General features: G+C 40.6%; 1 protein-coding gene across 1 annotated transcript in view; it reads left to right on the forward strand.

The window, feature by feature from the left end:
- Window positions 1-25448, forward strand: part of RXFP2 (relaxin family peptide receptor 2) — a gene marked incomplete at its 5' end in the record, with an annotated part of 117453 nt that overhangs the window by 87117 nt on the left and 4888 nt on the right. Inside the window, one exon of the mRNA XM_082365772.1 lies at window positions 3087-25437. Within this exon, the coding sequence (XP_082221898.1) occupies window positions 3087-3346 (260 nt within the window). The 3' untranslated portion in view covers window positions 3347-25437. The remainder of the gene's footprint in view (window positions 1-3086; window positions 25438-25448) is intronic.

The raw sequence follows: 25448 nt of genomic DNA on the forward strand, positions 1-25448 counted from the left end.
AAGATAGGAACAGGGTAATGGTGCAACCCAGACAAGAATAACAAAAACACAGGAGACAGAGAAAAACTAAGTCTTAGTGTCTTGCTTCCACTTGAGCTAGATAGTGGTGCTTCACCAAGAGTACCTAAAACAAAACAAAATATACATGCTCAGGTTTCACCCTGGGCCTCTGAATTTAGTCTATAGGGGCCAAGGCCTCTACATGGGTGTTTTGTGATTCTAAGGTGCACAACCCTGGTTAAGAACCACCAGTCTATTTCATGGCCCTAGCCATGTGGTTGTCACACTGTCCCCTGTGGAGGTCTAATGTTCCATGAAAGTGCCTATCTAAAAGGCCACACCCCTACTTCAGCCAGAGAAAATCACCTTTCATTAGTTAGGATTTTGCTTGAAGGCCTTTCTGGGACCTAGAAATTGTAGCCATCCTAGGGTCCACCCAGGGCTTTTGCCCAACCCTCAGGGAAACAAACTTTGGGATCATCTTCAACTCACTTTTTCAGCCTATTGCGAATCTATTTGGAGTGTTCCTCCAGGGCAGGAATTGTCTTCTTCATCTTGGTAGAAGATGTTTTCAGGATTTGTACCAGAGGAACATCTTTAACAGTCATCTTATTTTATTCTTAACTAAACTTTCTGACAATAGGCCTAAGATAAATCAATTTTGTGGAATTCTATTTGTATGACTTTACAATGAGATTCCATGGAATATGAAATCTTTTGGATAAAAACAAAAGAAGTGTCAAGCATGGGGTTGACACATCAGAAGCCCTTATAAAAGAGTGATGAATGTACAAGTAACAAACACCTGCAACTATTTATGTCCCTCTGCCTTGCCAAATGCCTCACTGCAAAATGACATACAACATTTGCAGCATCCCCTTAACCTATGAGCTTAGTCTCACAACAAGGTTTTCTGATAGCAGGGGTAGTAATCATTATTCTTAGAGAGAGTCTAAGACATTGCAGATCATGATATGGAACTAGAACAGGAAAAAAAATCATGAAAATGTTATTGGGCCACACATTGGTCTTTCTCTACATTTTATAGTTCAGTCCTTTGAGGTTTGTCTTGAATACCTCGGTGCACATAGGAGAGAAGTCTTTACCACATTTGACTAAGCCCCTCCTCGCTTGCCCAACTTCCCATGGTGTTGTAAAAATTGCTACATTCATGGACCTAAATGCCCCCTGTCCCCACCCTCCAAGAACTCTGGGGTCTGCTCCATCATGGTAGGTCACTGAGAGTACATGGGGTCAGCCCCAAAGATAAGCTGGCTTCAGCCCTCCCGTCTCAGGACTTACCTGCTAACCTTACATCAGTGAGTCATCCTGAGACGAACAGGAAGTCTCATTCCTGATCACAACCTCCTTTGGGGACACAGCAGACAAAAAACAACTGACTGTTTTTCTTCAGTCACAAACTGTTCATATCTAATTTTTTTTTAAATTAAGGACAGATAATCTAGTAATATAAAACTTCATTTAATAAATCTAAGGTATACTAAATAGAAACATATTTCTTTTATATTCTTTCCAGTTAAAAAGAAATAAGGAAAAGAAAGAGAAGACGGGATGGAAAAGAGGAAAGGCAAACATAGAAAAAGGAGAAGGGGGAGATCAAAGGGAAGGAGGAAAGGGCAGATAAAGTCAGAGAAGAAATGGAAAAGTAAACTGGAGGAAGAACAGACAGGATGTAGGGAACAGAGCAGGGCTAAGAGAAGAACAAGTAACAGTGTCTGAAGGATAAGAAATTTACAGGATGGGTAGGGAAGGAGGGGGTCACAAAGGAGAGGGGGAGAGGAAGGATGCTAGGCTTATGTCCAGCTCTCACCTGAGCTGGCTGTTCTCAGACTTTTGAAGATGGGGGAGGAGACAGCAGAGTGTGGTGGGACTGGAGAACCCCAGGTTCTGAAAATGTGCTGAAAATGGTTGTCCGCAGAGCCAGCCCAGCTCACTGACTTCAGTCATGTAAGTTATCGTCAGCCCCTTTCACAGATAAGGCAGTTGAGGTCTGGTGAGCTTAGGGGATTTGCCCACAGTCACACAGCTAAGAAGTGTGTAACCCTGGGAGCAGGCTCTGTTTAAGGGAGAAAATAGATTTCATCCTAACCAAGCAACTGATGTACCATCGGCCCTCCGTAGCCCTGCATTCCAAATCCATGCATTCAACCAACTGCAGATGGAAAATATTGGAAAAAAATTTCTAGAAAGTTCCAAAAAGCAAAACTTTAATTTGCCTTGTGCTGGCAAATATTTACATAGCATTTACATTGTATTTACAACTCTTTACATGGCTGTACCTTGTATTAGGTGAAGTAATCTAGAGATGATGTAAAGTATACGGGGGGATGTGCATAGGTTATATGCAAATACTATGCCATTTTATTTAACGGACTTGAGAACCTGTTGATTTCAGTGTCTGTGGAGCTCCTGGAACCACTTCCATGGTGGATACTTAGGGACAACTGAATTCAGAAATGACACTGCCATCCAAAGTTTCTTCTCACTTTTTCTGGCATATTTCCCTTAATATTCTATTAGCCTTTGTAAGCCTTCACACAGAAGGAATTCATTGAGTTTGGAGATATATTCTTTTTTGCTCTTCAAATCTTCTGACTGCACTCTGAATATAGCAGTGGGGATATGAGGGCAGGGCAGGAAGACCTTCAGGACTGAAATTCAGACCAAGGTCAGAGCTGACTCTGGACCAGAACCTTCTAGTTCTGGACACTGTCCTATTGATTATGAATTATTTCCTCATTTTCTTATTTTTCTATAAGGAAGGGCAATAAAAACAAGAAAAATACATTATATATCAATTTATAGTTTGTAAAGTGTTTTCACATATTTTCCTCCCATGTTGTTTCGTAACAACCTGCAAAGTAGTTTCTGAAACTCAGAAAAGTTGGTGGTAGGACCTTGAATTCGTGGCTCCTATGCTCTTGCAGCAAAGAGATTTTCCATGAGATGAGAGAGAACGTAAATGAACCAGGTAGCCGTCTCAAAAATAGCATTGACTATAAAGTGTTATGTGTCTTGTGTCTATGAAAACCTCAACTTTCTTTCACACTTCTTTTCCTTCTCAGAAACAATCACTTCCTGGGTGGTCATTTTTTTCCTCCCAGTAAACAGTGCCTTGAACCCAATCCTCTACACTCTCACAACCAGCTTTTTCAAAGACAAGTTGAAACAGCTGCTGCACAAACATCAGAGGAAATCGATTTTCAAAACTAAAAAAAAAAGTTTGTCTACATCCATCGTGTGGGCCGATGACTCCTCGTCACTGAAACTTGGGGTTTTGAACAAAATAAACCTCGAGGAGAATATAGTGAAACCAGTTTCCTAGTAATGGTTTTGGAGCACTGGACTTTCAATGGACTACCTAAAAAAGCACAGCATTTGGAAGATGACATCTGCAGTGCTTTTCATCTTTACCAACGGCGAACCTTTCTGCACAGAGAGCACGGCAGGATGACGTCAGGCACTGCATTCCGATGGCAGCTGTCCTGTTTACCAGCTGGGCTGAGAACTGTACCTGAGAGTTCTCCTCACCGACATGCCTGAAGTGCACAAGTGAATCCATAAACAGCAGGCTGATAAGCAATTGTTCTCTAGCTCGCCAACGCGGCCAACCTACCAGCGGAGGCCCACACGTTGGCACTGCATGGTCTGTTTTTAAATTGAATTGTGCTGTCCATAAAATAAAAAGAGTCACGACATCTAACTCTAGCGTGGCGGTAATAGCATAAACCTAACATCTCTCTCCTTGCTTTTTCAACGTCAAATGAAATCATCAGCATCCTGCTGAACTGATAGCGAAGGATTTCCAAGATGTCTACCCACCTCAAGTCCTGCCCTATGGAGGCCCGTGGATTAGCGGCTTTGAAAGCAGAACTTCGTACAAGGTTCGAAGTCTAACATATGACCAGAGAGGCACGCTGACCATTCGCCTAGTACCATGCACCTTTTCAGCTTGTATTTAATGTGAGAAGAACTGAGCTCTCAAAATATTTGTCTTAAGGTTGCCCATGCCATAAAGGAAAATTGGGCACTCCAACTGCCAAAAACTACATTTTAATATGTTTTAAAGTATAATTTCTTAAGAGCAGTATCCCTATTGCTGGCAAGTTCTGCCATCATAGAACACACAGATAAGAAGTGTTAAGGGGGATTTAAGAATACTGGACTCAGATAAATTCCTATTGTTTTTAACAAAAAGGCTGGTAAGTTTGGATTTGTTTTTTGAAAATGAAAAGTAGTTGTGAAGTCCTGGACATGTTTTTATATGGAAAGTTTATATGTGAAAAAAAAAAAGAATCAGGTAAATAAAATTATATTTTGCATTTGTCTATACATTATTTTAAATTCAGTAAAGACCACAGATAGGGCTTATTGACTGTTACCCATGTTTTTCTTGGTAGAGAATATAACTAGCAAACAAACACAGCACCGCAGTTAACAAGACACCTCTTTACATTTTTCTTTCTCTTCTCCCCTTTTCCAAAGCATGGAGCAGTAACTTAATTTCTTTACTCTTCACTTCATTCTGAGTTCCTTTAATGAGATGAAATGTAAGCAGCTGACTCAGAACTCCACATCACCTCCTACTGCATATTAAATGAGATGCCCTTTTATCCAGTAGCATCCAGGAAAGAAAGAATCCCAGAGTTTATGCATCACAGCTGTGTCGGTAACTTACCTGTTGTTATCTAATATTGACTAAAACCTTCATGGGAGTTCCTTTATTTTGATCTAGTGAGATATTCCTTACATCAGTGAAATCTTTTCACTCTTATTCTAGAAATTATGTCCCTACCCATTGACTAGGCCACTCTTTTTCCTTACAGTTTCAAATTTTCTCTGTTCTATCTCCTCACTATGATTAGTTGCTTCCCAACTTGTCTATTTTTTTAAATGTCCTTTGCCAGTCCTTGAACATCACATGATTTATTTCTAATATATTTCCCAACATCAAAAGCATAAATAAGGAATAGACCCTGAGTGTAGGGCGTCTCAATCTTAGCACAGATGTGTCTCCCAGTTTCCCATTCTCGAGCCTTAGGCATGGGCCGGGAAGCAAGGATCTGGGAACTGTGTTTGTGAATGTCTACACTCCTACTGTTGAGCTTTGGACATGAGGAGAAGCACAAGGTCAGATGCACCAGGGAATTTGGCAGCATATTTCATGGAAAAATGGAAGCTCTATATTGGTCAGCAGCATGACAAATAGTATAAAATTGAATTCTAATAGCTTAGTGATTTACAATCTTACTCTGTACTGCTATATAAATAGAAAACCATCAGAAATATGTTTAATTTTAGCAAATGATAGTGTTTTATCTGGGCTGAGTGAAACCTTTTGTGTTGGGTCAAACTTGTTTTCTAAACCCAGTATTTCTATGTGGTTGTGAAAATACCACCTCTGTTCATGAGCCATTTTCCCTGACAAGATAAACATCAATTAAATGTCACTCCAGAATTAAAGAGGCCACAGACTGTGCCATCTCTGAGTAGGAGAGGGTGAGGGCAAATTACCTGATCCACATCCTATTATGCCTTTGTGTATAACGTATCTTGTCTTGAAAAGAAAAAGATATTCTAAAAAATCAATATGGAACCTCAGACATCAGTACAAAGAGAGGCTTTGTGGTTTATCTGTACTAGACATAGCCAAGCTTTTCTACATCACTTTGTTTTATTCTTAAGCTTCATATCTAATTAAAGTTAAACTAGTTTATGCCAATCACAGTTGCTGAAATAGCTTCTTGATGGTCAGGTGCTTTAAGTGAAATTAGGCATATCTGAGCTTTTGTATAAATAGTAGTATCACCTTCCCCCAATCCCATCTTACACCCCAATTCTGCGGCTTCATCTACCTGGTCTCTATAAAATCAAGGAGCCATAAAAGCAGACCCATCTTCCCAGTGTTTGCCTCCTAAGGATGACTCGGTTGCCAGATCAAATTAGCATTTGGTGATTTGCTACCTATCTACTCATGCCACATTTTCAAGATTTTATCTCACCCCAGGTGATTCTTCGCTCTGCTTTACCATCCTCAAGTTCATAAGCAGTGCAGAAATCCAGAGAATGCACATGTTAGAGATGAGAAGTGGTAAAGACTTCACATCAATCATATCCACCCTATCGTTTGATAAATCCTCCAAGGGAGTCTGAAGGAAATGTATCTTCCAAAATTAACAAGGAATACATGTAAGACATATTTCTTTTTAGTTTTTGCAGTATAATGTAAATGGGCATATCATTCTATTTAATACATAGACTTAGGCAACTTAAGAAACAAAACATTGAAGATAAGTATTTGTGTTTTATTTCCTTATTCTGGTAGATAAGAGAATGATTATAAAGATCTCTATGTATCTATTTATATATTTATCTGTTTATGTATGTTTCTGTTTATATGTCAGTTGTCTGACATCTTGTTTATGAAAGACAGAAGGTGTATATTTAATAATGTTTATTATCTCTGACCAGGAAAATGAAATGAAATTAGATGATTCTCCTTTTACATGGCTTTTCAGTGGGAGATCTCAAAGTCCTTGAGAAATACTTCCCAAAGCCCTGAAAGCTAGTTGAAACCTATTACTCCCTGTATTTCATTACACTAGTCTTCAGGAGATTTCTCCACATGACACATACGGGAGGAACAAATTACAAATGAAGAAATAGAGAACAAAAAGGCCAAGTGACAAAGTTGCAGATCGGGAGTGGGGATCGTCTGCTGTCTGAACAGCCTGGTCCGAGTCCATAGTGGCACCTCCTACCCCCAGGACCTGAAGAAACTCATAACAATTTTGGGTTATAAGCTCATAACCACTTTATACAGAAGAAATTATTTCTGGACTACCTGGGAGCTAGTAAAACGTTCACTTGTTTAGTGATTCTCTGACTTCATGGTGCGAGGGTGTCTGATTCATATAGGTTTTGTAATGAAAGCTGTCTAGTTTCTTGCTAAGACAACACACATTTAATACAAGGAAATACACTGTCAAAAGTAAGGGGGCTGGTGACATAGTTCAAGGTCAGCCATCAACTACTTCCAAGACCCCAGACAAATATCTTTAAATCTCTATCATTCTCTATAACTGACTTTCCTTAAGATTATATCACATAAACTGACGTCTTGGCCCATTTCTGGGAAGATCTATTATGTGGATTAAAACACTTGCTGAAGGTTGATATGGATTAAAAATCCAAAAGTTTACATAAAGTTCAAAGATCATTCAATTCTCAATTTCCCTTTTCTCAGGAAGAATGAATGCGCAGAGCCACCAATGTTCAGAAATCCACTCCTTTCAGTGGATTTCCTTCCAGGAAGCTTCTATTCTGGAAAAAATACTGAAGCAAAGCCTCAGACATTGAAGCTTTTCTAGGACACAGGCACTTACAACAATACAGCAGTAAGTACAACTTAAAAATTAGATGGCCTATTGCTAAGCAAAATCCAGGAATGCAGAGATCAGGATAATTAACAAGCAAACATCTTAACTACAAATCAGACTGATCTCTTCACATAAGTGTATAAATAGGTCTACTATCACCTGCATTATCCTCTTAAACAGACATAGATGCACAGGGATGTCCAGCTCTTATGACTGGGTATACTCCTGGGAAAAATGTTGTTAGGATAAGGAGACAATGACACACCTGATTTCCCTGTGGAACCAGCATAGAACATGTGGTTCTTGACCCAGGGTTCAGCTCCACCTCCAACTTTGCACCATCATCTGTAAACTCCCTCCCCGTGTCACCAGCCTCTCCCTCCCTCTGCCAGCTCTTTCTCCTCAGCTCGCAATGCTCAGAATTATCACCGCAAAGAAGACAATCCCACCATCCTGCACCCTCCTTTAGCATCTGTCTTATTCTCACCTTCTCTTTATAGCTAAACATTTTGAAAGAATAGTACATTCTTGGTCATCAGCATCTCACCTCCCATGACTTCTCAACCACTGACCTCCACCCTCACCACTCCACTGAGCTGCCCTCGTGAAGATCGAATCACTATGTTGTACACATGAAACTAATGTAATGTTATGTCAATTACACTTCAATATAAATAAATAAATAAATTACTTTTTTTCATTGAAGTATAGTTGATTTACAGTGTTTCAGGTGTACAGGAGTCTCTGGCTCTTCCATCACTTCCTGTTCAGGAAGACGCATCAGGCCACAGGAGGGTGAGAGTGGAGGAGGGGTAGTAGAATCTGGCTCCTCCAGCAGCTACTGAAGAGGCCAGGGCATGTAATCTGAAAGTGCAGGGTGATTTACTCCCCTCTGAATGAACTTTGTCCATAGGAGAGGGAAGAGAAAAGGGGGCCAGCAGATCCATTTCCACTTGTCCTGCTCCAAGGAACTGTTCCTAGGAATACGTTCCCCTAAAGCCTATCCAGAGACACCTCATGTGACCTGCCCAGCTGCTCGTCTTGCCTTGTTCTGAAGCTGTGGCATTTGCACAAACCTTGCATTTGCTCCTTATCCTTCTCTGCCTCACATTCTGCTTCTCTCAGCCTCACTGCTCTAGGGTTGGCTTCCTAATAAAGCACTAGCTCTTAAACCTTGCCTCAGGCTCTGATTTTTCTAGGGGATCCAGGCTAAGACATCCCACAAACCAGCAATTCAACTTGCAGGTGTTCACCCTAGAGAAATCGAAGCACATGGGCACAAAGAGATGAATACAGAGATGTTCAGTGCTACAATGTTTGTTCAGTATTTGTATTAGCACAAAAGCAGAGGCAGCCTAACTGTCCTGCAGTAGGAGAATGGGTAAACTATGGCTTATTAATTAAAACAATCCATTATCATTCAACAGTTAAAGTGATCTCATGTATCAAAATAGAGAAATGTCAAGAACGTAATATTGACTGAAAACAGTTATAAAAGATGGAGTACACTATATCATTTACACAAAATTTTAAAACACAAAACAATATATCCCTTATATATCTTATACATGGGAATGATATTCTGCAATTTTAAGAAAGGATTTACCTCTGGGAAAGAGAGAAAAAAATTTTAATCTGTCTTTAACAATTGTTCTAAACAACAACAAAAAAAAGACCTAAAGCAAATATCACTAATGTGATTATCTGTTTAACTTTGCCAGTGTATATATTGTTATCAGTTATATTGGGTTGGCCAAAAAGTTTGTTCAGGTTTTCCATAGCATTTTACAGGAAACCCGAACGAACTTTTTGGCCACCCCAATATTAGTTCATAAACTTTTTTGTGGTTCCACCATCTTTTAGAATTAAAATTTAAATGACTCAAGCCCTCATCTTGCATATCATAACGTTAGAATGTCCAAAAGTCTCTTGAAGTGAGGTTTCTTTGAATTTTCAGGGGATTTACAATTGGCTAAATCGGTTCCTGTTCTGTGAGCACTTTCCTTCTCCCCTGATCCCCAGCTCTGGGCCTCCTCTAGCCTCAACTGTCTGGACCATGGGCCTCAGTCCTCCCTCGATATGGTGCCAACACACTCACAGAGCAGAGGGATACTGTAGGGAGGGCTGTGTTATCCCTCAAATCCGTGTACCATTAACAGACTTATAGTTGAGGGTAATGAAGACAGATTACAGTTCAGCTAAAAAAAAAAAAAAAGAACACAAAACTTAAATGAAGTGTGTTCTAAAAGCTCATTCAGTCATTTCTCTCTCTACATTTAGGCCCACACTGTCTCCATCTTCTGGGGCTTTTCTGTTACACACACACACACACACACACACACACACACACACACACACACACACACACACACACACCCCTTCTCCCTACCCTGACTGCCAGCCGTTTTATCCCACAAATTCTGTTAATCCCTTCTTCAGAATAGTTTTGTTTTTCACCCCTGCCCCAAACTGACTTTCAAGCCTACCCTGGCTTATCCAAAATATGAATCCACATTGTTAAACAAAGGGCCTTCTATTTAGGATCTCTGCCCTTTGGCTACACGAAACAGAAGGAAAAGCTTTGAAATTACAGGCTTTCCTTTAGCATGAACAAATTTTATGAAAGATAGCTTCCCCCTACAAGTCTTTCTCAAAACAGAAGGAAAACAGTATGAAAATTCACTTTACATCTGTCCAGAATAAATCCGCAAGGGTGGTGAATCTCCCCCAACGCCCCACCACAGTTTACCCAACTCAGCACCCCTACACATATATACAAGTGCTAAAAGCCCTGAAATCTAGGGCCATTTAGTATAGGGGCAAATAATTCCATACACCTTAGTTGATACTGAAGAAATATATGCATTATGATCCAGTATTAGAATTACTGTCCATAAGGATGATGCCTTAGATGTGCATAGCCTTCCACAGTTTACAAGGAACTTTTATATAGAACACAATCTGTAAAGAAATACATAAGGAGACGCAAATAATTTTTAGCAGAACTGAAACTAAAATCCAATTCTCTTGACACAATAAAATTCTTTCCACTCTACCAAGCTGTATCTAAACTTATGTCACCTAGAAAATATTAGATTAGTATGAGTACTATAGAAAGGATAAGGTGAAAAGAAATCTAAAAGATTTCAGAAGAATTCATTTCAAAGTTTAAGCTTTGGTGGACAAATGGTTGTCTAGAACAGTGCCTAATGCATAGTAGGTGCTCAAGAATTTGTTGAATGAATGAATGAAATGTGTATGTCCCTGGCTGCCTGAAATCACTGTTTAGTTATCCAGAATAACCCAAGGGTTTTAGATGGTTGAAATGGTGTTATCCAGGATGGAGGGAGATGTGTTTATATGTATGGAGATATATATATATCTCCAGAAATTCCCCATCTCTATTACTCTCTTCCTTGCCTACATCCTTTGTCTTCAAAGCCACATTAGAAAGTATAGATCATTAATATATAAGAAGACATACCCAGGGGTATAAAAACCATACCTAGAAGAGGACACTGAGATTCAGATAAGATTTTTTCACAACTTTATTACCTACTGAATAGAGTACCCTTTGTGTAATCTTTGGTGAAATCAGACTTTCTTAAAGGAGAGAGCATATGTGACTTCCTTTCTTCTTCCTGGTGCTGAGGGTGAATGTGGCCGTGCAGAGCACAGAGGTAATATAAAGTGAAGTAAAACCCTTGACTTTGATTCACAAGAGGGGGAAAATTTGCTCAGAGAATGGGACGCATCAGAGAACAGACCTCGGTCCCACTCTCAGGAGAGACTGCCCAATGGCTGAGCAAACAGCAGAGTTTTATTTGGCAGAATTTGCTTCAGAGAGTTGAGAGAGGAGAGAAGGGATTCAGAGAGGAAGAGTGAAGATCAGGGTTTAAACCCCTGTGCAAGGAGTGCAGTCAGGTTGAAGCACACTGGAGAATTTAGAACACTAGCCAAAACAGAATCAATATCTATCTAGCAAAAATGCCAGAATGTTATTAAGTCACCTGCAAAGCATATGAAGGAGAGAAAAGGGGTCTCTTCCTGCACCGAAAGACAGCAATCCCTGAATAGGTTCGTGGTCTATCACCATGAGGAGCTTAAAGAACACTGCCAAATAATGAACTTGTATGATTGTATTGAATAAAAAATTTGCTAAAGGATTCAAACATCTTGTGATAAGTGAACGTGAATCAAAAGAAACGAAACTCCATTAACTCAATGCAATTTTGAATCAGCAGATATTGAGGATTCAATTTAAGAGTTGAAAAGATTTGGGAAGAGCCTCTAGCCAAGGAGATAACGTCTTCCCTGAGGGTGGATTAAGGAAGTAAAATATAGCATTCCCCGACCTCCAGAGTGGCGGAATGGCTTCAACCGCCAGATCTCCTCCCCATCTCAATAAACCCCAACTCACTGCTGGGGCTCAACAGCCTCACTCCCAGGCCGACAGTGGTGCTGGAAAAGCCACAGACTGGTGATTTGTTTTCTCTTCTTTTTAACAATGTAATTAGTATTGCACAAACTAAACTATGGCAACACTGAAAGAAACAAATAAAAAAATGAAAATCACCCATAATCCCCTCACTTTAATATAATATGATTTTCATTTATTTATTTTCTATTATGTTAATAGATATGTTTTCCCTCATTGCAAACCCAGCATATATACAATTACATGGTGCTGTTTTTCTTTTGCAAGAGTGTAAAATTTTTTCATGTTCCCCAGTTTTCATAGTTGTTATTTTTTCTATATTGAGATTCAGTGATTTTCCATTGAAGTATTAATCCTAATTGATGTAACCACTTCCCTGCTGTGAAGCATTTTGGTTCTTTCCAACTTTGTTCATTCATTCAGAAAGCATGAAGTGTCTTTTATGTGCCAAACACTATACTAAACATTAGAGACATAAATAGTCCCTGCTCTTGACAAATTCAGGGGAAAAGAGATGTGGTCACTAAAGGGGGGACCTGGAACCAGACTGCCTGGATCCAGAGCTCCCCGTGGAGTTGGTCTTGCATCCGAGCTCACTTCTCCCTCTGCCTAGTCTTCTTCCTCCCTCTCCTTTCCACAGGGGTTGATCCTGTGAGTACACCCTAATAAACCCCCTGAACACTAGACTGTCTCAGAGTCTGCTTTCTGAATACACCAACCTGTGAAACACCATAAAAGAAAGGTGAGCTTTTCAAACCCTTGGGTAGAAATGGAACATAAATCTCACACCGGGGATCAAAAGACCTAGTTCAAGTCCCAGATCAGCCACAGAGAGGCAGTGTGATCTCGAACAAGCCTCTTACTGTCTTGAACCTCAAATGTCTCTAAGAGAAGAATAATTCCTCCCCATCTATCTTACAGGGTTATGGCATGAGGATTTAATGATAAGATGTGTCTTGGGAAAACACTACAGAGTGTAAGTTGCTAGATAATTTGTTATTCAGTAGATTCTGGAGTTGTTCTTTTCTTTGTTAAGTTCATCCTTCTCAGCATTAAACCATTCAGATTGCTCTAGAAAAATATTTCCCTGGGTTATTCTCATAGGTGACTGGAACTAACTCTCTAAGGCTCATAAAGAGATGTAAAAGATCAAGAACACTGAGAGAATATCAAAGGACTCTGCATATTTACAACAAACATTTCTACATAAAATATTTTATGACTACACATCCAGATCCCAGGCTACATGAAGCCCTGTAGTCTTGGGTATAAATGAACTAAGACATAAGAGAGTCTGAGGTAGACACAGGACCAGATATAAAGGAGATTATGTGGCCCCAGTCCTGTTAATGATAGGAAGTTATAGTATAATGATTTTATGGGGAGGGGGGTCTATTGCTAATATTTCAGCCCATCCTGGCTAGAGAACTTTGTAAGCACGCCTTGGTTCATTTTTCTTTCTGTTGTTGAAATTTCTTCATAATAATTAGGAGTCTTATCAGAGAGATGGTAGCTCAGCTGGAAATCAGAAGAATGATGGACATTTCGATTTGCAATGGAAGGAGAGACTGGTAATGCAGAGACTGGACATAGTGGGGACGGCAGCTCTTCAGTGCACAGCGTCACTGGGAGCCTCTCCCATTGAGAAGGTGTGACCACCGTGTCACAACTTCTCTTCCTCTAACCACCGTGTCCTATGCCAAGTCGGTAAGACATAGCATCCAGTGAACCGCAGCCACTGCAAACACTCTGTCTATCTATCTAGCTATCTATCTACCATCTATCTATCTATCTAATCTGTCAATTGTCTATCTATATCTTATTTATCTATCTATGTATCATCTATCTATCATCTCTATCTCCTTTTGTGAGAGAGAAAGTCTCAGATTAGTGTGACAATTCACTGACCTGTAAATTGTTATAAAAGAAAAATTAGGGGTTATAATGAGGGTCTTAGCCTCTCTCCACCTTCAGCAACCTTCAGAGATCTTTGATTTCCTCATCTCGATTCAATGAAAAACACAATATTAATTAAAAGTTAAAGCATTTTCCCTTTGCTAAGGGCAGCAATCTTTCTCTTAGCCCTTTTCCAGCACTGATGAGGAGAAAGCAGATCCCATTCAAAAAGCCCACTGTAGAAAGTGGAGCTGCTCTGTCAACACCAGCGAACAAGAGTGAACAAATTATCCTTAATTTCCCCCAAAAAATATTAGTAAATAATTAATAGAGAAAGTGGGAGTTCATTTGACAGTAAACAGAACAAGATCCAGGCTAAACAAAGAAAAACGAAAAAAGCGAAGTTGGTTTAAGTGTCTCTTCTCTTCCCCTCTCTGTTTATGTCACTTTTCTCTCTCCCTTAGGGTCTACCAACCTTTGTACAGGTTGTCTCCCCTTGCAATCCCTTGGCCTCCCAAATTCCTCACCCTAATTTGGCTGTCCATGACTCAGTATCTTTATTTACCTCCACTCCCCAACCCAAGGCATGCACTCCTTCCCCACTCATAACCCCATTAGTCAATGGGTCTTATGCCCTCAGGTTTTAAGGGCTAACTAGCTAGTCCGGAGGCTAACATAGATTACAGAAAGAGGCTGGGTAGGGAGGGGCTGCTCCCAGATAACATATAGCAAATACATGTTAATAATAACTTCCTAAAGACAAGTGGTCCATGGGAACCATTTTCTCCATTAGAGATTCCAGTGGTGGACATTTCAGACTTGACAGCTAAGGAGGGCCAGGCTCCGGCTGGCTGGGGGGAGCGAAGAGAACTGCAGCTGGAATGACCACTTTCACCCCTATCTGAGGAGCTTCCTCCCAGCCCTAATCTCTTGATGTAGAGGCCCTCTACCTGCTAGTTTCCTTCCTTCAAAGTTTTGGGAACGTAGATACCATCTTGCCAAAAGCCTTTTTGATTCCCTTGATTCCCTTCAGTCTGGTAGTATACCTTGGCTTCAGAACAGAGAGCTGTCAATGATGATCTCCTCTGATCTGGCAATTCTGAAGCATAAACGTGCCAAAATGAGACAATTAGAGGAGCGGTGCCTTATGCGTGAGTACTATTATGTATTAACGTACTGAGTGCCACCCAAAAGAGAAGTAGTAGGTACCCAGACACGCTCGCGGTATTTTAACCTACATGTTTTAAAAACTCGTGAAGCTTTAAAACTCCCCCAGCATATGCAACAGAATCATTCTGCGTTTCCTGAGGTAGAAGCTGGGTGAACAGAGTGATATTGCCAAGGGGGTTTAGGGAGGTTGATCAGCGGTGACATTAAACAGCAGTTTCCTGTGAGAAGCACAGCTGCCATTTAGACGAGGCAGGGAAGAGCGGAAACCAAGCAAAGAGAACGCTAGGGAGGAGATGACGGGGGACAAGTGGAGAAGCTGTACGGTAAGCAGTAAAGCCCCGCAGAGGGATGAGGAGCCCAGCGAATGCCTCCTACTAACACGTACCCACTGCTCATCTCCTGAAGAGAGAAAACCAACATGGCAAACCTTTCCTTTTGTTCTCATGAATTGGCAAATATAAGGCCCACATCACTAATGTTGCCCCAAAGTCCTGACTATCCAGAATGACTAAAAACAAGTCATTCACTCATTCAGTGAAATGAATGGAGTGGAAAAATGGGGGATAGGGACGGGGGGAGACAGATTTCACCAACTTCCACATATTCCAGAATTATTTTTATGTCTGCCTTCCAGACACTTGGATGTAACACATGTATGCAGTTGAAAGAGATATTTTTTCCTCTTAACATATAGGGTAGCTGTGCTTCACATGATTCATGTATAGGTATAAGATTTAAATATGGTCAGTTTTGCTTATTTTTTTTTGTTTGTGGCTTTTTAGCAGCCTCTCTCTATTTTCCCCACCCTCCCCACCCCAAGGCAACCACTTTTCTACTCTTTGTTTCTATGAGTTTGACATTTTAAAAATTTATTTATTTATTTATTTATTTGTGTGTTTGTTTATTTACTTATTTATTTATTTCAGAGTCCACATATAAGTGATACCATACGGCATTTGTCTTTCTTTGTTTGGCTTATTTCACGTAGCATAATGCCCTCCAGGTTCACCCATGTTGTCACAAATGGCACCATTTCCTTTTTTGTTGTGTCTGAATAATATTTGATTGTATATACAGATCTTCCTCGACTTATGATAGGGTTATGCCCCATAAACCCATCATATGTTGAAAATATCATAAATTGAAAATGTATTTAATACCCATAACCTACTGAACAACGTAGCTTAGCCCAGCCTACCTTCAACATGCTCAGAACACAACATTAGCCTACAGTTGAGCAAAATCATCTAACACAAAGCCTATTTTATAGAATAGGCGACAATATAACAAAGTGTTGAATATCTCATGCCATGTATTGGATTCTGTATTGAAAGTGAAAAACAGAATGGTTGTTATGGGTATGGAATGGTTGTAGGTGTATCAGCTGCTCACCTTTGTGAGCCTCTGGTTGACTGGGAGCTGCAGCTCGCTGTCGCTGCCCAGAATCACACAAGAGAGTATCGTACCACCTATCACTAGCCCAGGAAAAGATCTAAATTCAAAATTCAAAGTACAGGGACTTCCCTGGTGGCACAGTGGTTAAGAATCTGCCTGCCAATGCAGGGGACATGGGTTTGATCCCTTGTCCAGGAAGATCCCACATGCCGCAGAGCAACTAAGCCCATGCACCACAACTACTGAGCCTGCGCTCTAGAGCCCACGAGCCACAACTATTGAGCCTGCACCACAACTACTGAAGCCCGTGTGCCTAGAGCCCGTGCTCTGCAGCGAGAGAAGCCACCGCAATGAGAAGCCTGCGCATCGCAATGAAGAGTAGCTCCCACTCGCCGCAACTAGAGGAAGCCCGCGTGCAGCAATGAAGACCCAACACAGCCAAAAAAAAAATTCAAAGTACAGTTTCTACAGAATGCATATCACTTTTGCACCATCATAAAGTCAAAAAATCATAAGTCAAACCATCATAAGTTGGGGATCATCTGTACATATACCACACCTTCTTTATCCATTCATCTGTTGATGAACACTTAATGTTGTTTCCATATCTTGGCTATTGTGAATAATGCTGCTATGAACATGAAAGTGCAGATATCTCTCTGATATTCTATTTTCATTTACTCTGGATATATATCCAGAAGTGGGATTGCTGCATCATATGGTAATTCTACTTTTAGTTTTTTGAGGAACCTCCAAACTGCTTTCCTTAGAGGCTAAACCAATTTCCACTCCCACCAACAGTGCACAAGGGTTCCCTTTTCTCCACATCCTCACCAACACTTGTTATCTCTTTTTGGTAATAGCCATTCTAACAGGTGTGAGGTGGTATCTCATCGTAGTTTTGATTTGTATTTCCCTGATGATTAAGGGTGTGAGTACTTTTCCATGTACCTATTGATCATTTATATGTCTTCTTTGGAAAAATGTGTATTCAGTTCCTCTGCCCATTTTTAAATTGAATTGTTTGATTTTTTGCTATTGAGTTGTGTGAGTTCTTTATATATTTTAGATATTAACCCCTTAGGAGATGTATGAGTTGCAAATATTTTCTTCCATTCTGTAGGTTGTATTTTCTTTCATTTTGTTGATGGTGTCTTTTGCTGTGTAGATGCTTTTTAGTTTGATGTAGTCCCACTTGTTTTTTTTTTGCTTTTGGTGCTTTTGCTTTTGGTGTCAAATCTAAAAATCATCATTGCCAAGACCAGTGTCAAGGAGCTTACTCCCTATGTTTTTTTGTAGGTCAATTCTGTCAACTTTGGACAATTTTGTTGTAATGAAACTTTATTCCTGAAGGATTTGTTCATTGAGTTGTCACTGTATAAGGAAAACCACATTAAAATGCAAGACTTAGAAAAACAAAAACTTAAGTCTTTGCAAGATCAGAGTGCTCCTCACTTTTGCTTAATATCAGATTGTCAAAATTAGTAATCATCAGCTGCAAGAAAGAAATAATTTATTTTTTCATAGTCTTGACTAAAGATTTAGTTTTTATAAGGTGGAGAACAAATTGTATGATTTTGGGGGTGGGGATTGAAGAGTTTATTCAATTTATGTTTCAAGGCAATTACATAACTGTTTATTTTGGTTAGCATAATATTTTGTTGCACAATTAGTGCTATTAATTTATACCATCAAATTGTATGATTTTTAGTAATTTTTCTCCCTTAGGATCTGAGTAATTTTTTTCCAATTAAGGAACAACATTTAAAAAAAAAGAACCTTTGAGAGAAAAATTCAACTGTGTCAGTGTACCTAATGGATACTATAAAATAAACCAGATTGTTGACTCGGTCTTTCTCTCCTAATAACTGACCCAGAAAAGAAGTTTAATTTCTAGAATGTAAAGTAGGACTATTTCCTTTGATATTTCTATTAATCAAATATCTTAAATCCAAATTTATAATGGGCATATACATCTGGCATTAAATTGTTTTTAAAATGAAGTACATTATTTCTCTGACCCAACAGCTGTTACTGAATACTATAGAGATGTCTGAGATTGTGTTTGTAAGCACAACTATAATGGTTTCTGAAATATGATTTAAAAATCAATATCTAAAAGTATTTTAAATGCATACTTGGGCATTATTCATCCTAGAGGCATGCACATCTCATTTTCTAGAAAAATCAAAGGCATACTCTGTAAAAATAAAAACAACATTTTCAATACTGTCTGTAGGATTTGATTGTGCAGGGCCAATACTTATATTTAACCAACTTGGGGGGATGAACTAAATGATGAAAGAATATTAAACTTGAACAGCTTAGACATAGATTTTCTACAGCTAAAACTCTGTGTCTTAGTCATAGAGAGCTACCACAACCACTGATAAAGAAATGAATAAAGTAAAAATTAACTATAAGTTTCTTTTATCTTAATATTTCTTTTAAAATATAGGGAAAAGAGCAGTTATATTATTTGTGAGTTCAATATTATTATCCACTGATTATATAACGCTTAATTCATTTTCCTAAGGTATGTTTGGAGAAACAAGTAACAACAGTATTATAGGGATTACATCAATGAAGAGCAATCACTAAATAATAAAGCAACAACATTTATAACAAATATAATAGTTTTGTTAGGGTTTTAAAGTCCCTAGGAATTTTTGAATATTGAAAGAGCAAATAGATATAAATATATTTTGCTTTAGATGAGGTTTGCAATTTTTCTTTCCATGATTAATTTTAGGGAAATTAAGACACATTTTTATGGAAAAAAAATTTACTCTGTAATTACATATTACTTCAAGATTTTTAAATTCATGCTCTGATATATAAATAGACTATAATCAAACTAATTAATACTACATTAATCTGGTTCATAACAAATCAGGTTACAGTTGATTCAACACTCATTACAGTTCATCTTTATTTTCTAGTTGAATTTAAAAATGATTATTTTTCTGAGCAAAGAGAGGTATTAAGAATTTCATTTTTATTTATAATAATTAATTGTTCAACATTTCTAACTTTATCAAAATTATATATTTTGTTGATTCTTTGGCACTTCAAACTCTATAATTTGGGTAAATTTTCAGCACATGCCTGAAAATTACACATTTGCAATTTATTGTGGTTTTAGTCAGCAGTGGTTAGTGAACTCAAATTGGAATCTTTAACTATAAAATACTTAGAGCCTCTTACTTTAGACCGTGGTAGGTACTGGTTTGAAAAGATAATTATAGAAATACATCTGTTAGAAACATATAGTCTTGGGGGAAAAATTAATGAAATACATAAATATTTCACAAGAAATTCACAAGGTTTGATATCTGTAGGCAAACCCGATGATGCCACCACCGAACCGTACCTGGCCCAAGGAGTGGCAGAGAATGGGCTGTGTGCAAGAGAGAGCCTGAGAACAATTCTGCAGATGGTGCTGAAAAACACCTGGATGCACGTATGTACAATCTGTCAACCTCCACATCCCAGCTCTGGTGGGAATCTCCCTCCCCTTGTCCATGCACATCCCTCAAGCTGCAATTTACCCTTCTGTCTTCAAGGTGGCTGTGAGTTTAGTTTAACCTGATTTCACTTCAATAAATTGTTAAGGGAGACGAATGCTATTGGAGCTTTTCACACTCCGCACACGGGTAGAGGTGGAACTGCCCAGATTTTCACTTCTCCAGGCCCTTGCTGATGGCCGATCTCCATATAAGCCCCCCAGGCTTCCTAGTCCACAAGCATCCATCTGAATTTTGAATCATGCTGAGGGCTGTGGGTGCAGAGCACAAGGCCTCAGGAACCAACCTAAAGCTGAAAACATTGCAGTTGCTACTTGTAGAGAATATAATATATACATGGTTCTTCCAGTAGTCACGTGTCTTTTAACCTGATAAAAGCACAAAAGTGCTAGCTGGAAATGAGAACGGAATCTGCAAAACTAGCTTAGATCACTCAAATCTGCCTGACTCCAAACCAGTCCTGGGACAGCCCTGCATCTATTCCACCCACCACCAATGTTGGAGGTCCTCTAGTTTCATTTCATAACTAGAATGACATCCTTCAAAAGAAGTAATTGTTATCATGTTAAGTGGTCAAGACAACCTGGCAATAGTAGTTTTTAAAAGTAATCAAAAAGAGAGAGTTAAGAAATAAAAAAGGATCATTTGAGTTCATTTTTGAGAGAAGTTTAGCTACATCAAAAAAATGCTTCAAGTCAATTATTTAAAAGATAGAAATGATTTCAGTGTCAATCTCCTTTAAACACATGCATCTGTTGGGTTTTGTTTTATTTTATTATCATTTGAAGGTAACTAGAACTGCAAACATCAGCTTCTCTGAATAATCACTATGAAGTCTTCCAAAAGAAAGGCAAGGGCTATAACCCTAGTCTAAATTTTTGGATGTCTTCCCAGTTAAATGTCAAAACAGTAGCTTCCTTTGGGATAACTCTTCTTCTTTATTGTACTGAAGAGCCTTTTAAGTGGTTTACTCTGAATAATTGCATATCATGCTCGACTTTACTTTCACATACTATGAAAATTTTTATTTTCTCATTCTCTAGGAAACAGCCAAGTTACTTCAAGCCTGTTTCTTTTCTCTCTTAAATACAAAGCTATTTTTCTGGAAGTGGAGGTGGGGGACCTGTAATATGCAAAGGCAGAGAACGTATAATCAGTGTAGATAAACAGAAACATGTATCCCCTCCCCCCTTCATCCACATCAAGTCAGCTTGCTTTCTTCTGAAACCATAAACACATTCACACCCCGGGACTTTCCAGGTGCTGTTTACTCCTGCTCTTCCCTCCCCCTCATTCTCAGACTCCTGTTCCTCACTCATCTTTCATTGTCAGCTCAGAATCCATCTCCATCATGATGCCTTTTCCCCTGATCACCCAGACAGGATGATGTGTTCTTTTCTCAGCTAGGGAATGGGTCCCCACTGTTAACTTTTTAGAGTATACAATTTTAGCATTAGTTTTGATTTAAAAAAAAAAAAAATTCACAATTTTCACGTTTACACTACTTACAAAATTGTTCTTTTTCATGGGGCTACCAACGTTTGCAGTCACTGTCTGCTGGTATCCTTCCTTTCCTGAAATTCTGTCATAAGGTACGTTGATTCTCCTAGAACGGCAAGGGACCCCAGGCTAGCTGGCTGGAAGCACCAGGATCTGGCAGGTGGCTCAGCAGGGGAACGTTCTGGTTCTTCCTCTCTACCTTTGATTGTCTTTTCATCTATAGAAGCAGGTCCCGTAAATATCCCAAGGGGCAGTAGCGGATCACTGTCCCAATAGCTCTCTGCCAAGTGACCTGGAAAGGAGGAAGCCTGCTTGAGAAGGCTGTGGAGCCACGGCTGGGGGCAGTGGACGGCTGACAGGGGCTGAACCCCTCCAATGACACCACTGTCCTCTTCCCGAGGACTGTTTCCCACACGCTGTTACATGTGGTCCAATTAAGTTGGTCCTTTCGCACAAATCATTTTTTTCCCAAATATATTAGGAAAACTGTCATGTTCATCTGCTTTTACTTTGATCAGTGAAGAATACTTATTTAGGGATCGATCTGGCTGGGGCTGATGATATTTGATAACATTCACAAAGTAGCTTGCTTATTTTCATTATCTCATTTCTTCCAGTACATCATAATTCCTCGGGGAGGGACAACATCTGATCCTGCAAGAGGAATAGCTCCAGCCTTCTCATTGGTTCTCCCCTGCCTAAAGACTCCAGGGAGATCAGCACTCCCCCATTCTTCTGGATTCCCTAGATTTTTGCACAGAAATTTAGGGAAAAGAGCATTGTAATGCTGCGGTGTTAATTAGATATTACAATCTTGTGAAGGATAAAAATGAGACTAAAAGGGTGACCTGAAAAAGAAAAAGAAAAGAAGCATGGAAGATTTAGAAAAGATTTCGAAGATCTTTAAAACTACTAGGAAATTATCTCCTCAGAGCGAAAAAAAATTCTATAATAAGTATTAAAATTAGTCTGCTGTCAAGTACTTAGCTTATTTACTGTTAAAATATTACAATTGTGCTTCCGTAGATTGAGACTAACTTTTAAATTTCAGGCATTTAGATTTAGGGTTCAACTCACAGCTTATTAAAGTGTGGGATGTGATTCTCTAATGTTCTTACAACTATGTCCCAAAACTCCAGAGTGTTCACACTATATGGGCCAATTAATTTCCAAGCTTCATAATGTATGTCAGCACTATAAACAATTAGTAACAACAACAAAAAGATGATACCCTTTTTGATGGTAAAATGATACTGAACATTTAACAGACATTCATTGAGGGCCTATTGGGTCCCAGGCACTCTCAGTGCCCGGATGGGGATGGGGAAGGGGGTGAGGAAGTGCACAGGGTAAGGATAGATGGGGGATGCAGGTGGGGGGGAGGGGAAATAAGGAAATTAACAAAGCACAGTACCCGCTTTCAAAGGTGTTCATGATCCCACGAGAGTTGAGAGAAAAGGTGGAGGAAAAGAAAAATGCTGTTGGGGACTTCCCTGGTGGCGCAGTGGTTAAGAATCTACCTGCCAATTCAGGGGACACGGGTTCGAGCCCTGGTCCGGGAAGATCCCACATGCCACGTAGCAACTAAGCCCGTGCGCCACACTACTGAGCCTGCGTTCTAGAGCCCGCAAGCCACAGCTACTGAGCCCACGTGCCACAACTACTGAAGCCCGCACGCCTAGAGTCCGTGCTCTGCAACAAGAGAAGCCACCGCAATGAGAAGCCCGCGCACCGCAAGGAAGAGTAGCCCCTGCTCGCCGCAACTAAAGAAAGACCACGCGCAGCAACGAGGAACCAACGCAGCCAAAAATAAATAAATACATAAAATCAAAAAAAAAAAAAAGCTTTCTCAGAGCCAGGAAATGAGTTCTGTCTCAGCTCCATCACTTAGAAACCATACGGCCTTAAGTGCATCCCCTCACCTCTCCACTTTCAGGAGAGAATGCAAGAAAGCCCTTCGTGAACTAAAAAGGTAGAAACAAAGGCCAACTAATGATACTACTATGCCCCTCAGAGACGACGGAACTGGGCTTAGATTAAGACCACCAAAATCACACACTACAGGAGGGATAAGAAAGACCCAGAGGAATTCAAATTTTCACTTCCTGATTAGGCTGCCCCTTTTGAACTGAGCTCTAATCCACGGCGACAGTTTGTCCTGTGAGGAACAGTCCAGCTTCACTTCCTGCCACACCTCCCACACAGGGCCACATCAGACATTGCTAAAAGACAGCACAACACCAGCCCCTCCACGCCTGTGCCAAGGTCCTGCCTTCGGTCTTAGTACCCTAAACCTGGCACTGTCTTACCTCCTTGGAGTAACACCTTATTGTATTATAACGACTGTCCCCTTAACAGTCTGGCAACTCTTTGAAGACAGAGATCATGTATTATCAATCTTTGTACCCCTGTCAGAGTACCTGATAAAGATACATGGTTTATTGAATGAGTGGATGGGTGCATGCATATAAACCATTTCTGCCCACAAAGAACAGAATTGTGACATACTCCAACTATGTGCTTATGTGTGTCTCCCTAAAGCACTATAACTCTCAATATGGTTTTATAACAGCTTTACTGAGATGTAATTCACATACAGGTAGCCTCGGTTTTTTCAAAAGTTTGCCATATACCACTTTACTTTTACGACAAACCTACATTAGTAACCATTTTCGCTAACTGAAGGAAATCCAAAGAGGGTTTTTGCTTTTATGTAAAAGGCCAAAAGCAAACATAGCGTTTGTCATTTGATTTGCAACAAGCCGTTATGGAGGCAGCGCCAACCTGGGCAAGGAGAGTGGCCCTGCCAAGGTCCTCCTCTGGGAACTACACTCAGCATCGCAGCAACAATCTGCCATAGTTTTGAACTGTGTCTGTGAGCATCTGTGCTTTATCTCCATTTATTTTGTGTATGCGTTAGCAAGACGTGCCCCAAGGTAATTGCTTCTGTGCTTTATGCCGTTTTGGCTTATGAAAGGCTTCATAGGAACACTCTACTTTGGGTAGCAGGGGAAACCTGTACCACAATTTCACTTAAAGTGTACAGCGCAGTGGTCTTTAGTATATTCAGAATTGTGCATCCATCGCCACTAACAAATTGAGGAACAGTCACATTACCCCCAAAGAAACCCCAACCTATTAGCAGTCACTCCCCATCCCCCCTTCCCAGCCCCCTAGCAACCGCTAGTCTACTTTCTGTCTCTATGGATTCTTAATTTCTTGTTACACTGTGTACATAGCTCAGTTATTAGAACGCATTTCTGCATGACTGAGAAATAAAAACTGAAGCAGCTTCGATTTAATACAGAAGTACAAAATCAATCTCCTTGCTCTGTGACCTTGGATAAGTTGTTGAACTGGATTTAGTTTCTACATAAAATGAAGAAGTTTGCACGGTGTGTGAGGGCACCTTCAGGTTAAAAAAAAAAAAGCAAAAACAAAACAAAAAAACCCTCTGTCTATAATTCCGAGACTCCACCCTAGGTAGCCTTTTCTGGGCTTCCCTAATAAATAAATGTCTTTATATAATTAAGACTTCACACCAGAATTGCTGCAGCCCCTGCCTTCCCCGCGAAGGGCCCTAGAGAAAATGTTTTCTCTTTTCCTGTCCTTCTTGGTCGTCTATTTCTGCGCGGGCCAAGGAGAAACCGCAGAGCCCAGTAGCGGAGTCTTCGCGCGCGCTACACGCAGGAAGTCTCGCCCAGCCCGGGACCCCACCCTCCGCGGCGCCCCTGGAAAGAGCCGGCCGCCGCGCGCGCCCCCAGCGCGGGAGGGGCGCGGCGATGGGGGCGGAGCCAGCGACTCCGCAGCCAATCCGGGAGGCGGCGCGTCCCGGGGGCCGCGGCTCGCCCGGCGCACAGGGGGCGGGGCTCCGCTTGACAGTGGCGGTCGCCGGGCAGCTCAGCCAGGGCACAGTGAGCGCGGCGCGGCGCAGGGAGCTCGAGCGGCGCAGGCGGCAGCGGCGGCGGCGGCGGCGCCGGGTCCCCTCCCGCTCCGGCTCTTGGCGCAGCGGAGTAGCCTCCCGCGGCGGCGGCGGCGGCGGCGGCGGCGGCGGCGTCCGGGCGATGCTGCGGGTCTCCTTGGCCGCCGGTGTCCTGACCTCTTCCTAAAGGTACTTGGCTG

Source organism: Balaenoptera borealis (assembly GCF_965194805.1).
Source record: "Balaenoptera borealis genome assembly, chromosome: 18".
NCBI lineage: Eukaryota > Metazoa > Chordata > Mammalia > Artiodactyla > Balaenopteridae > Balaenoptera > Balaenoptera borealis.